The sequence below is a fragment of the Dysidea avara genome, chromosome 7 (genome assembly GCF_963678975.1).
Source record: "Dysidea avara chromosome 7, odDysAvar1.4, whole genome shotgun sequence".
In the NCBI taxonomy this organism is placed as follows: domain Eukaryota; kingdom Metazoa; phylum Porifera; class Demospongiae; order Dictyoceratida; family Dysideidae; genus Dysidea; species Dysidea avara.
In genome coordinates this window covers 35,932,391-35,948,137 of record NC_089278.1, presented here as the reverse complement: position 1 = coordinate 35,948,137, position 15,747 = coordinate 35,932,391, and the positions used below count along the sequence as shown (strand labels likewise).

General features: G+C 38.4%; 2 protein-coding genes across 4 annotated transcripts; one reads left to right on the top strand and one right to left on the bottom strand.

Annotated features, from left to right (window-relative positions):
- Positions 1-74: 74 nt before the first annotated feature.
- On the bottom strand, positions 75-5,257 carry LOC136261793 (uncharacterized oxidoreductase TM_0325-like). 2 transcript variants are annotated; one of them, XM_066055857.1, is made up of 3 exons: positions 4,303-5,257; positions 533-603; positions 75-464 (listed from the first exon to the last, which is right to left on the bottom strand). In XM_066055857.1, the coding sequence occupies exons 1-3, from the start codon at positions 4,931-4,933 to the stop codon at positions 438-440; spliced, it is 729 nt and encodes a 242-aa protein (XP_065911929.1). In that variant the 5' UTR covers positions 4,934-5,257; the 3' UTR covers positions 75-437. The 2 variants fall into 2 exon arrangements, with proteins under 2 accessions (XP_065911929.1, XP_065911928.1); XM_066055856.1 differs by having other exon boundaries at positions 76-477; positions 4,303-5,255.
- Positions 5,204-14,184, top strand: LOC136261791 (protein SAAL1-like). 2 transcript variants are annotated; one of them, XM_066055855.1, is made up of 10 exons: positions 5,204-5,425; positions 7,855-7,991; positions 8,116-8,199; positions 8,682-8,761; positions 9,493-9,552; positions 10,417-10,529; positions 11,010-11,133; positions 11,246-11,322; positions 12,106-12,270; positions 13,900-14,184. In XM_066055855.1, the coding sequence occupies exons 1-10, from the start codon at positions 5,260-5,262 to the stop codon at positions 14,022-14,024; spliced, it is 1,131 nt and encodes a 376-aa protein (XP_065911927.1). In that variant the 5' UTR covers positions 5,204-5,259; the 3' UTR covers positions 14,025-14,184. The 2 variants fall into 2 exon arrangements, with proteins under 2 accessions (XP_065911927.1, XP_065911926.1); XM_066055854.1 differs by having other exon boundaries at positions 5,205-5,467.
- The last annotated feature ends 1,563 nt before the right edge of the window (positions 14,185-15,747 follow it).

Here is a 15,747-nt window from a genome sequence, read left to right as displayed (position 1 = left end):
TACTGCAAAAAGGTTGAAGTACTCTACTAGAGCAGTCATATAATACATGCCACGTGAATTGATGCTAAATGAAATATTACTTATCAAATGAATTGTGAACACTTGCAAAAATATTAACTTAATGAAAATAGCATACATGAAACGTATAGGCAAAACTTGAGTATTTCAAAATTGTCTTAGGAGTCAGACTATGTAGATGTGTAGTAGATACTGCTGCTATTTTGTGTTTAATATATCAATCAAATATGCACTCCAGCCAAATGTACTATGACTAAGATGATAGCACTGATATATTTATAGCAGAGGAATACATCCTATATACCTAACAAGTTCTATATATATGTATTCCTTCTAAGCAGTCACTCCACCATCAACAGGTACCACTACACCGGTGATGTAAGATGCTTCTTTACTGCACAGAAACAACACAGTGTCAGCTACCTCACTGAGCTTAGCACCACAAGCTAAAGGACACATCTGTGATAACAGCAGTAATAGGAAATGGAACTGCAATTTTATTCAATGTACGTACCTGCAACATTCCAGCCTTTAAGACCTCTTCAACTGCTTTTTTATCTTGTAATTCAGATCCTCCTCCTCCACCTTTATAATTAACAAAAGATGAGCATATTGCCAAATATACATGTACAAGTATAGCAGTGTTTTATACTGTAATTCAAAATAGATGATTAACGTACAATCTTCCATATAAGGACACAAACTTAATTATTAGTTTCTCATCCAACAATACTCAAACAACAATGAGGGCAGTGACCAAGGTCCACCACATTCAACTGGGTTTCAACATGCTCTATACTCCGCTGATGACCAGCTTGTTAGCAGAAATGATAAGCTCTAATTAATTGATTGGTGAGCTATATCTAGTGGAAGCTCAGATAACTTTGCTTCCGCCATGCTGGGTAGTCAATGTACAGGAGTACCTCTAGACAAAACCATTTTAGAGAGAACATCAAGGAGGCAAGCAAAAACCCTTTTCCACATGTGATCTCCTTCCCACATTATGATAGCTGATATGCTGGTCGCTCGATCTACTCTTTGCATTACTGTTCATAGTCAGGGAGCAATGGTGGACAAGGAACATAACTTGATGATCTATCATGATTAATATGTCAGACTGCCCCTTCCCATGTGATGCCCCTGCATGAAAAGTTGAGAAGAAATCTCCTATCGTACCATGCTGCTACAAGGAATGGTCCATTTGAAAGGTAATTATAGTGTCCCCTGTCTTCCTAACAATTGATTTAGGAAACCCCATCCTGTTTGCCACAAGCATTTATCTGTTTCCTTTAATCATACTCTTATGGGTGAAGTTTGCTATTGTGACATACAAAAACAATACATGCAAACAAATTGTGGCTAGCTAAAAGTTGAATAGACAACAACACGAATTACCAGAATGGTATGCATTTTATGTTTGTACTCCTTTGTAGCATTCTAGTCCTGGACACTCAAGTTCTCCTATGTATGTATGTATGTATGTATGTACGTATGTAAGTATGTATGTATGTATGTATGTATGTATGTATGTATGTATGTATGTATGTATGTATTTATTCTATTTGTATGCTTGTATGTATTCTATCACAGGTCGTCTGTTCATGTTTGTGTACATCCATCTTCAGTTTCATCTTGATGCATGGGCTTCCTGTCCTATACTGATGGATTTTCACTCTGTTTGCTAGCAGCGTCATCAGACCACTCTTCAGCAACCCTGTCTTCTATATTCTATATAGCAGGCTCATCCACTATCAGCTCTGTCCTCATTCTAGTTGTCACCAGCATCCCATTCATCTGACATTGGCTCAAGTGCTTCAACTCACTATGATGCAACACAGGCTCCCCAAGTAGTTGTATATCTCTTATCAAGTACCTCCGTTATGGAAAGGCAAGATGCCATTAAGTTGTTCATGTGCAAAACTTATCCTCCTAGAGACTGAAAGGGTGTGGTCACAGCACATGTGTGTGTGTTGGCACTTATAAAGCTATCAGAGGAGGTTGAGTGCTACAAATTTTTAAGTGTTTTTTTAATATTAATGCATATTTGTGATTGTAAGGTGGGGTATAATATTGAAGGAGGGCAGCAACACAGCAATGATACTCATTTCCAACCTTGGCTAGTTGTTGCTATCATTAGTCTGGAGGCTTTCTTCATCTTTCTAGTCTCATATGATCCTTACATGCCACTACAGTCTTTGTGAAGTATGCTGCATAGGATGACTACTTGGGTACTGCTGTACATAAGTGGGACTCCTCTCTCTGTCTTTCTAGCTCATCAACAAAAACATTTACTGTACCCGTGGTCTGGCACAAGATCTTGTGCGATCTGTAATGTAACCCAAGTTTCGTCATATTTTACTTTTACCAATCAGAAAGTATTTCAACACCCAAAAAGGTCCAGTACACTTTTCAGTATAAAACCATTTGCCTCGCATATACGCTTCCAACCTCCCCTGTAGAGTGTGTTTTTGTACTTTGAACAGTATGTTTCATTAAATTGTCTGGATTTTTAAACCCATGCCCACATATAGTGGTAGTTATTAATATATTTGATACTGGGTAGGCAGCACTGCTGATGTTGCCCAGGAGACTAGCTTGTCCCAGAAAAAATTACCACAAATAGTTACTAAGGTAAGTACAAATTAATTATAATAATTGTCTATTTGATCATGAAATAAATCAATTGATGTTGATTCTATATCACGTGGGGTTAGAGCCTGATGGTTCACGGAAGGAAAATTGTTCATGTAGGCATCTGTTTTAACATTGGTGAAATTACATGCGAGGCGCCACCCGGCCCTTCGTAAAACTTTTTTTTGTTGCAAAGGGGCGGGTGGGGCCACACTAGCTACAATTCACCGCCTTATTGTTTGCATTCTTTTCCCGACCTGTATTGGCTATAGTAGGTTGGGTCTCCATATCTCTCTAGCTCGCTACCAAAATTTCAACCATCGCTAACTCACGTGACCCAAGGGCCACCTCAGATTTGACTTTTAGTGATCTTTATGGCCATTTCTCATGGAAAATTGGTCCATTTCGTCTTTATATCCTTTAGGAACCCTTGTTGTATAACAAAAGTTCTCATGCTAAGAAACAATTTGAGTTTTTATTTGACCTAATGTATTTCGCAGACTGGACTCACATACTGAGCTGGAAACAGCTTTTAAACAATTATCTATGCATCATCCATCTCTTGCAACACTGGAGACACTACTATTGAGCTATAATTGCTGGTACTGCTCTTCCTTACAAGTCATATGAAACCAGTGTGTGCACTAATTAATTAAAATATACTTACAATACACGTGTCCTAGCAGTGATAAAGCGTGATAGAGGTCATTACTGTAGCGTAGATTTGTTGCTTCAGTACTTAGCGTTAGTGTTATGGCTATAGTGATGAACCAATATATTTGCATAGCCCCATCACTTTGCCCGGTGGTGCCACCCGACTATAGCTACCCGCTAAGAATAATTACTGGCTCATATCTACAGCCCTAACAATAGTGCTAAAGCAACGAGGGAAAACATCTATGCTACAACAATAACACTTTATCACTGCTAGTACACGAGTATTGTAAGTGTATTCTAATTAATTAGTGCATGCACTAGTTTCGTGACTTGTAAGGAAGAGCAGTACCAACAGTTGTGAGAGATTGATATGCCTAGATTATTGCTGTTTCCACTTCAGTCTGTGAGTCCAGTCTGCGAAATACAATAGGCCGTTTTATTTCAAATCAATACCAAGTTTCTATGATTATTTCTGTATCCACAAAACATTATGAATTCAACTGCTCACGCATCTGATTGAAAAGAGAAGCACTGGGAAGACTATAGTTTGCTAAAAAGTATAGCACAAACATGACCGCAAAGGTCAAATCTGAAATGGCCCTATAGCCCAAAATTTTTTCTTTCTACAAATCTGCTGTACTAATAGGGGGATAGACAAGTATTTACAAGAACCCATAATAATTTTGGTTATGGACCCTTGGTATTTTTGATAGCATTTTCAACAAGTGGGATATATATTTCCTGGCTAGATGGACTGCCCTTGCCACCACCCCCAACACTAGGTATTACAGTGCTGGACAGCTGGAAATACCAGCAATCAAACAAGGCCAACAGACTCCAAGTGACCCTCGGAGTAGGCATGGTTATTCCTTGTACAATACTGCATTCACCAACAACTTGTTTGTTGCTTTACACTGCTATAACATCCTACAACCAAGAGTACATAATATTTATATGGGGCTCATATAAATATTATGTACTCTTACTACAACTAACCTGCAATAGTCATTTCTGCAGCCTCTGTAGCAATTTTGTCTGTTATGCTTCCTTCAATCATAAAAGGAGCAACTGCACAAACACGTATGTTGTGTTTAGCTAGGCTCTTTGCTGCAGCCCTTGTCATTCCATTAATAGCAAATTTTGAAGCACACAGTGCAAAAGTAATCTCAATGCCCATCAGTCCAGTGACACTAGACATGTTAATAATGACACCTCTATTGCCTGATTTGACCATCTCATTCGACACGTACTTCATCATTAAGAATGTTCCATATACATTAACATCTTGTACTCTCTTAAAATCTGCTTCTTCTGTTAGCTCAAGTGGGGCAGCAGAAACCACAACAGCACCATTTATCAGTATGTCAATCCCTCCCAACTCATCCACTCCACGTTGGACTGATTTCTTCACATCTTCAATATTACTGACATCACCACAAACGTATATTACAGTTTGACTACCCAGTGACTTCAGTTCTGATACTAGCTGTTTTAGTTTTGATTCTGTACTAGGAAGGTCAAAGAGTACAAGTCGAGCTCCTTCTGCAGACAGCTTTAACGCCATAACACGCTCTAGATCACCCGACGCGCCAGTGATTAAAACGTTGTTTCCTTCAAATTTGTTCATCTTTTCTCAAGTCTCTAGTTGCTTCGTGGGTAATCTCGGTCAGAGTCCTGCCGGTATGGGCTGAAGAAAGAACGCGTCTAGTAGCACAGGGGGTATAGCAAGCTCTCGCCGGCTTCAGTAGCACAATGCCAATGGAGGCGGTGAATGTAATTTTTATTGGCATTTCTGTGATTCTTTCAGTATAACAAAACCCTACAAGTCAGCTGGCTCCTTATCCGCCTCTCATTGTTTTAATATACTTGCTTACATACACTTCAAATATAAATGCCAACCTGGTTGTATTCTAAGTAATGCCAACCTGGTTGCGTTCTAACTAGTGCTCATCAATGGCGTACAGAAACCCTTCACCTCCACCCGACGCCTCCCCGCTACCTGAAGAGGGAACACACGACGAAGAAATGGTTGACCAAGTTGGCGACACTGTTTTTAGCAAATCATGGCTGTTGTCAGTGATGGCGAAGACTGTGGCGGACACCAGATACAAACGCCAAGGTGCTGTTAATAAGGATAGTATTTCAAAAGAGCCAAATTCAGGTAGGATAAATGTAAATGTAACAACAGTGGTATATTGATTACTGCAAAGCAACTTTGCTGCAAAGTCATTATTATTTTATTAAAAATTGCACTGTAAAGCTTTTTAGAGCGGCGGCTAGGGTCTGGTGACCGTAAAATGTGATGTAATTGTGTAGTTTGTGCCATGAATAACCATGGAAACCTAATTCGGAATAGTTGGAAAGCAGCTGATACTCTCCTAGCAAGACTCTGAGATACACATGCTGTAAAGACTTACATTGAAGATTTGTGCTTTCTTTGCCGAGTTGCAACAGCTTGAACAGGTATTTATTACGTCACATGCAATTTGAATCCACATTTGAATTTCAGTCACACAAGTATCGTACACTATGGTCACCAGACCCTTACTTTATGCAAAGGCCAGACAACTGTTATCCATGGCCATTACGTTATATTTAAGCACAGTGTAGCTTCTTTGTCTTTGAATTAGAGTTTATATCGATTATGGGATTAATCATGATCGTCTCTGATCATTGTGATGTTGTAAATAATCGTGACGGAACATCATATGCAAAATGTAGTTATTAGTAAATTCAAAATGGTGGCACGTACTGTTGTGGAAGAACACTATCCAGAAAGCAAGCCTACACACTTCTGAGACAATTAATTGTGTGAATAAATTTTACTAAAGCCTACCTCTTAGAAACTGTTGAATTTCTGAGGAAACCATTCATTATGCTGTTTGTATTCTACCTATGGCCTTAATTGTGTTGAATAGTTGCACACAGTTTCACTGTGTATTGTTACAATAAATAACTCATACAAAACAGTGCATACATGATGCTATTGATGCTATAACATCATGAGGGTTATCATAATTCTTTTAATGTTGCATCCTACAATCGTGCACAATTGCTCAACCCTATAGCATGATTATGTTTGGTCACATTGAGTGAAGTGCACTTTGACTCTTTATACAGTAGAAACACCCGAGATTTTTATTACTTGTAATTAGCTGAGTACTGTTTGTGGAAGGGGAGTAGTCTTGTAATCTTGTAGGACCATTTGCAACTGGGATTTGAATCAACTGACCAAGAAGTGCCGATTAAGTGTGCCTTATCAGAAATTCTTACTGTAGTATCAAGAGTTCGTAATAGAACTCTTTGTAATATATATAGCTGGCCTGGTTAGACCACTGCTATTCTTTGGTGTCTGGGTAAGAATAGTAGGTTCTCACCCACATACAAAAGAAGGGTCTGCCTACGATATTTTATGATATAATCAAGACCCTGGTCTTATTTAAAGCGACACAATTCTTAGTGAATGGTTTTCAATATTCCTATCTAGGAGTTATCATTGATCACCAACTGACTATGTGGCAAAGCAATGAGATTTTTGAATTGCAACTTATAGACTTGCTCAAAAACATTAAGCTAGAATCGGTTTGATTATGCTTTATCTATATTGGAGATCCTTACCATAATCAAATCAACAAACTTGAAATGATCCCACATAGAGCAATATTAAACCAACCATGGCAAAGAAATGTTAGGAACAGTATTAGTTCATTGTTTTTATCACTTACTGGTGGCCAACCTTGCAGAGAGCACTCATTTAATTTTACAAAATAATCAACCATATCTTACAAATTCCAACTAATTATCTTCCAACTCCATCACCAATTACTACCACCAGATCAAGAAATGACGTACATTATCAGACGACCACAAATTGTATATATTCACAAACCATTGGTCCATGCCAAGTTGGTAATAATTTATAAATATTATAATACGTTTTAGCTCTGCTAATCAAATAATATATTTGGCTAGATGGATAAACTGCGTTTAACTGAGCTGTAAACTGATTGAGCCATGTCATGCCGGAGTACAATAGCAACTAGCTAGGGTTGACTTGTGCTTGGAAACAATATCCAAGCAAAAGTCAACCCAAGTTAGCTCACCATGCTATTGTGCTGAGAACCTGCCAAAGAAAACGCACAATGTTATAAATCTCAGTGGGTTCCCTGCTCTGGCGTCTTAAGTCTATGACCAGTGTGGACGTATTCGTGGGCTATAGCTTGGTCTAAGTACCTTGGCTCCATCATCTTTGTTCATAGACTTATGATGATTTGTGGGCCAGAGCAGAGTACCCACTGAGAGTTATAGCATTGTGTAGTGGTTCTTTGCTCATTTTCAGTAGCTTCAATTATTGTAGTTAAATGTCCAAATTATTTGGATTGTGCAATCCTCAGTTTGTGATGGGCCCTTGTCTTGTAATGAGCAGTATGAACGAGAGCTAACTCGAGTTATACTACATTGTAAGTAGTTACCTGGCATTATTTGACTACAGTTGTTAATGTGGTATTTGTGTGAAGTATAAAGTTCTCCACCTCATGTTTTCAACAGCTGGAGGGGATGGAAGTATTAAAGTTGTGGAGGAAGTAAACAAAAACAAGACTAACGAAGATGAAGATCCTGTGACAGAGTTAGATGATGACATGGAAGATGAACTGTGCAAGTTGTGGGATGCTTCAATGAATGAGGTCTGAACATTTTGTATGTTCTTTACAGTATTGTAGAGTGTATTATGTGCTCTTCCACATATTCAACACAAAGATAGATAGAAATTTGACTGTGTTAGCTGTGTATCTGTCCATGCACTTATAGGATGTAGCCTTCTTCTTGCATGGTCATCATGCCCCTCTACTGTTGCTACATGTCAACTTGGAATCCACCTCTCCTCGACTTTCAGTATGTGTGTGTGTTGTGTGTGTGGTGTTTAGTTGTGTTGTTGGGTTTACAGGGAAAATAATGCCATGTCTCACATAACAACTTATTTACAGGTGAGGTTCAAATGGGACTTCTAGTGACCACACCTTAACCATAGTCGTGAAGGTTTATCTGTACCGACTCATATCACCTGACAGAGTTGAAACTGGGTTGGGTCATATGGGTCACATTTTGTCCAGGTCATCTGGGTCTGACCCACTTTATAAAATATCCGAGGATGGATCATGTGTGAAATGAAGTAATTAATTTGACAACGTGTTAGTGTATTAATGCATATCCTGCTGCAGCCCAGCTTCTTTTGTGAGCCACGCCACCAGTTTCAACCCTGGTGGACAAGTGTCCAGTGTTTCTGGGTTGGCACGAGGCTTTGTGTTAGCATGTAGTGTGATTATTACATAACCGAATGCGATTGTGTGGTTATCTATGCTAAGCTCCCCTCACAGGAGATTTGTGCTGGAGTTGTGGCCAATCTCGTCTGTCACTTATCAATAGCTAAAGATGTCACAGAAGATGATGAGATAGTGTAAGTTTATACTGTAACTGCAAACTTAGTAAATGCCATCATCCCATTTTGACACTTTGACCAATGCAGTGCTTTAAATACATATACTTTTAGATTTGTATTTTAAGATATGTAGAAGTTGAACAGCTGTACGTACCACAAATAGTTCATTGGATTGTATACACAGTTGCAGTTTTAAGGTTTAAGGTGTGAAACTGACAAGCTCGCAAGTTCCACAAACAGGCTCTACATTGTACATGCACACAACTGGGTTATGTGGTCATCAAAGTCAATATCAATATGGTTGTTGTGTTGTAGATATTTCAGATGCTTAATTTGAGAATGGTAGCACTTGATTGAAAGGATCATGAGAGTTTGAGTTTTTCTCCAAGACAAACATCAAGTAGTGCATTTTTTTCATGCAGTGTTAGTGTACCGGCAGTCAAGCTCAAATGTGCCCTCAAAATGACCCAAAATTCTTCTGGGTAGTTTCTGTGAAGAATTTGTATTCAAAGGAATTATTTATTGGGTAAATGATGCTGCCTTCTGACTCAACAATGCCGACATTATGGGCTTTATTTTGTCACATTGCTTGGGCCTGGGATATGATGTATTCAGTCATGGCTGTAATTAAATAAAATTACTATTGATGTATAGCTGCAGATCTAGGCATAATCCTTGTTTCACTAATTTTTGTTGTATATGATTCCAATTCTTTTCCTTGTTTTGTGTTATTGTATAACATCCTGTAGTTGTCTAATATGTGACAGTTTGTTTTCTTCTGATCCAGCCACTCTCCTGGAAACATGCAGGTACGTACTAGTGTGTGTGTGCGTACGTGGGTGTGTGCGTACCTTTTTAATCTGTTATGTTGGCTTCACAGCTGTGGGGATGTACGTTTCATACAGTCAAGGTACTAGTGAGGGTATATAAAATTGTATCATTAAAGCAAGAGTTCATTTACTTATATTATGAACTCTTGATTAAAGCAGTCAGGCAATTTAAAGACTCTAATAGAACAGTCACTTGAAAACCCAATTTCAAAATTTCTGCATATGTGCCTTTGTACAGTATTTCTTTTTGAGATAAGTTCTGCTATAACTTGTGTTGTTGAATGTATTGTACTCTTTTGGGGTTTGTTTTATGACATGTAAAATGGAGTAACACTTATCTGCCACCCAGCCATAACAATGGCTGGCCAATCAATTTGCATAATCAGATGGATTTTTTAATAGACAGTTTCACAGAAGACATTCACTGTCAAGGCTCACCTTACTGAACTAGTGGTAGCACCAGAGATAAAATGCTATCTTCTGACCTCTATGTAGATACACTAACAACACTATATAAGAGAAATTGACCATAGTACATTGCCATACTCTGTGTTTTGTTTAATTTTCAAATGGATTTTCACTGCATTTAAATGGTTATGCTATTCCTGTATTCTGATTGGCCAGCCAATATGTCAGCTGGATCACGTTTCTGGGCCCAAGAAATGTGAGCATTGTCACTGGATGGTGATTGTGCTATATGTGTGAGCTGGCTCTGATACTAGTGACCTGAGCACTCATGCATAGAGATTTAGAACATGTCTGCATTGTAACCGCTGGTTACGTCCAACTTGCTTTTCCCTACCAATACTCCTTCCCATCCCTGTGTATGTTTTGTTACTGTAGGTTGATGCATACTTGTTTGAGTCACTCCACCTTGGCTCAGTCGTGGACAAATACTTTGGGTGTTAGGGAGGTCAAAGATCAGCTTTTGTTCATTCTTCATAGCTCAACACATGGTGAATTGATCATTTTGAATGCTGTGTAGCATGATCCGCTGAGCAAAAACTCAACTAGTTTGCATAATTCAACCATTGTGAAGAGTAATACTATCTTTGTTTCAAAAAATGGATGCAAGTTCTAGGTGTTTGTTTACAGTATACATGTATCATCACCATTTCTAAGCTTCCAAGCCAAAAACTGTACCTTAGTGAATTCCCCAACTCATGGTGAACACATTATAATACAAGTCCCAACTCCAAATAGCCGGTCGCATTTGTGACATATGATTAAAATAATTAAACAAGTGCCTATAATTTATTTTCCATGTAGTCACTGATTGTTTTGCTCTTCCTGCAAGAATATTCACCAGATAAGGCTGTGACTTTAAACATGGAAGTCATAAAAAGAAAAAAAAATCAATATGGTCGGGTTCACTCAGCGGGTCACATATGTCCACTTACACACAACACACATGATACAGTTGTATAACACTACAGACGAGTTAGTGGCTAAGGTGCTTCAGGTAATTGAGAGACTAATGGATGAGTCTTCTGAGCTGTTAAAGGTCTGGTCTAACCCTGAGCTCATCTCGGCTGTTTATGATGCTTCATCAATAGCAAGGTATGTATGCTAACACCTAACTAGTAATTTGTTGAATCAGAAGACATCATTACTTAATCTTGCGTATGTATGTGTGTATAGTATCTATGACGTTGTATGTTTCTTCTTACAGTTCTGCACAAGAGATGTCTCCACACTTGTCACTGTTACAGTTGGTCTCAACCAGTTCAGATGGAGTAGTCACTTTGGGTGAGTGTCATGTGTGGAGCAGTCACTGAACCACACATCTGTACAGTTTGAGGTCAACTGTTTCAAGGGTACATTAATGCAAATGGGATTTGGGGTCTGGGATCCTTAATTTACTAAACGTATAGAATCCCTGGGATATAAATTATGGTCAGTATAGAAGTGTTTTACTTTTGGATTAGAGAGTCACTATATGCCTGTTGTGAAAGTCCGATGTTTATTTTTAAATTGCAAGACCAATTAATGACCATGTTCTGTTAGAGTGTTTTCCCGTGTAATAATGTGTTAGCAATGTCCTCATTGTGGTCAGAAGGTTTTACTGCTTATACTATCGTATCAAGTACTTCCTTGCTACTAGTACAATGCTTTAAAAGTGTACTCTTAATTCAGTAATGTGGTTACCTGGTTTGTCCTTTATGAATGGGAGAGGGGGGGGAGGTGTAAAGGTCAGTGTGCACACATAGTGTCCAGAAGATCCTGGGGGAATATGTTTCACAGGGAATTTTTTGTATTTTAGACTCTCAGATTGCTTCTGGTGCATTCTCAGTGACCAGTTGTTTCTCAGGTACAATTCTCAGCTACTGTACTTTTTCTTAAAATTGTGGGGTCGAGAGTTTGTCAAGTGGAGAACAATCACCCCCCTTCCCTCCCTAAATGAAGCTCTGACTGTCTAAGCCTTATCGCTGGGAACCTGTTTGTGTTCAAAGTGACTGCACCCCACATCAATAATAATTGGCCTCCAAGTGACCACTTTATTTCACATTTTTTCTACATTTTGTTCTGTAGGAGAATGTTCAAAAGAGGTTTCATCTCTTGTTGGGCAATATTTCAGCCTACTTGCTGAGGAAGATTATGATGTTTCATTACAGTCACAAGCTTTTGGGCTAACAGCTGCATTGTCCGTGCTAAACATCTTGTTGGAGAATGGCCTAGACAAGTCTAAACTTTCTAGTAAGTATTGTGATGGTCACTATAATGAAGTGGTGTTATTAATGAGGCCATTGAGTACAGTGGAGAGTCAATTATCCGAACTAATACGGGAGAGGGGTATTCGTATAGTTGAATAGTACATAAAATCAAGTATCCTGAATGTTTGATTATCTGAACACCTGCTCAATTAGAGTATTTTGTCAAAGAGTATGTTGTTGAGTCAAGCTCGAAATACAAATCAATTCGGATAATCAGGGTTTGGATAATTGACTCTTCACTGTACACCTTAGCTACATTTGGGACCTACTAGTGACATGGGCACTATAATGAGGTGGTCAAGTAGGTCCCAAACATAGCTAAGGTGTACTTCATGACCTTATAAATGAGGTCATGAAGTATACCTCAGCTACATTTTGGACCTACTTGACATGGTTACTATAATGAGGTGGTCTTATAAATGAGGATGTGCCTTTTGGATTCCAACGAGTGTAGGCCCTCTGCGCCTTGTCGTTTCTTTTATCCTCAATCAGGCTGCTTGTCTTCTTCATCCAACAGAACCTTATCGAGGCGTTAACTTTCTGTATCAACACTTTCTTTCAGCAGCATATTTAGACTCCACAGAATTATTTCAGAGCTGGATTTCAGAAGTGCTTCAGTCCCAGTGCTACTATAAGAGGTACACTAGCTAGATATCTGCAACTTTGCAATTGGGATCCCATTTGCGATAGGTTCGCGACCACACCCATCAAATAAAGATCTACTTGGACTAATAGTGATAGAGTGCGGAGACCACACCTCTTAACAATCTAGCTATTTACTAACAGTAAATAAGATGACCTCACCCCTTATTGGTCTAGCTAGCGCTGCGCACACCCCTTGGTTGACTCGAGATCTACTCTAATACAACAGTCACTCTAATAGAACAGTCACAAGTTACACTGTAACTAGCTGTGCTACAACAAAAAAATCTAGTATGTTAATTTAATAATGAGGTAGGGATCTGTACAATAAAAAGTAGTGAAACAAGAGATGAATGATGGTATTACAGCATAGCTCAGTGGGAAAGTCCCTACTTTGGCACATTAGCTATAATTTTGTTCAATGCCAAAGTAGGAACTTTCCCACTGAGCTATGCTGTAATTCATCTCTTGTTTCACTACTATTTATTGCATAGATCCCTCCTTCATTTTTAAATTAACAATAAAAATACTCAGTGTACTTTTTATAATACATAGTAGGGTTTCATTGGGGGGGGGGGGGGGGGGGGGGGGAGTGGGCCTGAGAATGTACCAGAAACAATCTAAGAGAGTCTAAAATCCAAAAATTTTTGAAATGGATTGTCACTATGGGAGTCTATAATGCAGAGATTTTCTGGAGTGGCATGCTGTTCTCAGGTACTGTACCTGAGAATATACCAGAAGCAATCTGACAGTCTAGTGGGCATGACCCCTAGATGATGCTGTCACTGCGTGCATATAAAAGTAAGCACAGAGATGTATACACTATACCCCCTACTCTGATAGCTGATAGAACTGTACTCTCCCTCCTCCCCCCCCCCCCCTCCCTCCCCCCCCCAGTCATTTCCTAGATGAAGGTCTGTGCCTTGTATAGGTTTGCTTGTATTTTAGATTTAGTATTTGTGTATTTCAGGTATCACAGAAATACAGCATGTTCTGAAGCAACTTCATGATAATTCTCAGAGCAACAATGAATCCAGTGACATTGGGTCACTACTGACAGAAAATGTGGAGAAATTGATAGTGAAGTTGCAGTGATCAATGGTACCAGTCTTCGGGAGAAGATAGATAGTAGCATAATGTGATGGTGGGATTTAGTTCTTGTGTTACAGAATGTACAAACGAAAATGACTATCGATCATTGTCTATATGACTATATATGGTAGTATACATCTATCAGAGCTGTGAACATGTTTAACTATTTAATAGGGTCAGTGGGCTGTGGTGCACTTCACATTTAGCAATATCATCATGTCCTTTAGGTTTGTAAAAATCTTAGTGTCTAAACCAGCCTCTTTTATAACAGTAAAACGGTGTAATTGAGCATCTATAAATTTTATTGCTACTTAGCAAGTAAGTAGATGACAATCTTATGCTGATCGTGTACCATAGTAATCTGTGAGCAAGCACAGTGAAGCAGTCTGTATTTATCATAAAGCAGTTTATTAGTGCCGAAGTTATGAAATGTGACACAGCTTCTATGTATATGGACTACTCTACATGGTGAGAGCCCACAAGAAAGGGACTCAGTAATAGACACACATATCTGAAGAGCACCTACTTCCTGCTAGAGAGGCCATATGGCATAGTTTTGCACTTTACACTTTTCACACCCAAAAGTTTACATATCATGTGAGAACAACAGACCTGGTTTTATAGTTAAGTACAAGTATAGAAATTTGGAATAGTAAATTGCAATTAATTACACACATCTTGCTATAGCCATATCTGAATCTACAAATAGGACAACAAATTATTGTACTGTACGACAAAAAAAAATTGACGAAAGGAAAATTTGATGAATTTATACTTCATCAGTGTTGACGAATTAAATATCAACAGAAATCACCTACTTTTAGGGGTGCTTATGGACGTTTGATGAATTTAACTGATTTGTCACAAATTTTCTTTTGTCAATTTCCTATATTCTACTCAATGGATCATAGTTTGCTCTAGTACACTTATCCCTACCACACTCTCCACTAATTGTTGACTTCTTGTAATAGTAGCCCTAACATGTCTAACTCAAATGTCCACTAATATTTTTGCCATTGCCTCTTACTGAGAGACTTGAAGGATGGGGCTGTATACACACAATCTTTTAAAGATCGATTATCAAAAACAGCAAAAATCGTCTTGTTTCTTATAGGCAGTACAAAGTTATGAATGTGTGAAAAAAAATTTTTTTCTGTCAGTATACTCACGGTGTCCGCTGTGTGCAAATTTGTCTGACCCCTATAATCTCTATCTTTGTCAATGCTTGGGGTACTTGGTATTACAAATGATCAATGCTTATTTCAGTATCTGGTAGCTAGTAACAGAGTTCAATGACAAAGTGGTGCAGTAGATGTATAAGCACCATGCACCCTCCTGATGTACTGATTTTTTTCCTATTAAAATTTTTTTATTCTGCTGTGGTAGCTGGCTAGCTTTATTGCAGGCCACTCTTCTTATCCATGACAATTGCAACTTCCAGTATGTGAATAGCAAGACTGTCTTTCCTTACTTTAAAATACACAAATTATAATACCTCCATAAATAGAGCAGACACACAACTTGTTGTCCTCAATGGATTATGAATTAAAACAGTATAGTGATATACTCTAATAGAGCATTCACTCACTAACATTTTGGTTGTGAAATGAACTGTATTTCTAACTTAGAAGCACAATGCAAGTCAATTATAGAAATCATATTTAATGAGTAAAGAGCACACAATTGCCATATATAGTGGTTCAGTTGGATTGGTACTTTACTATTA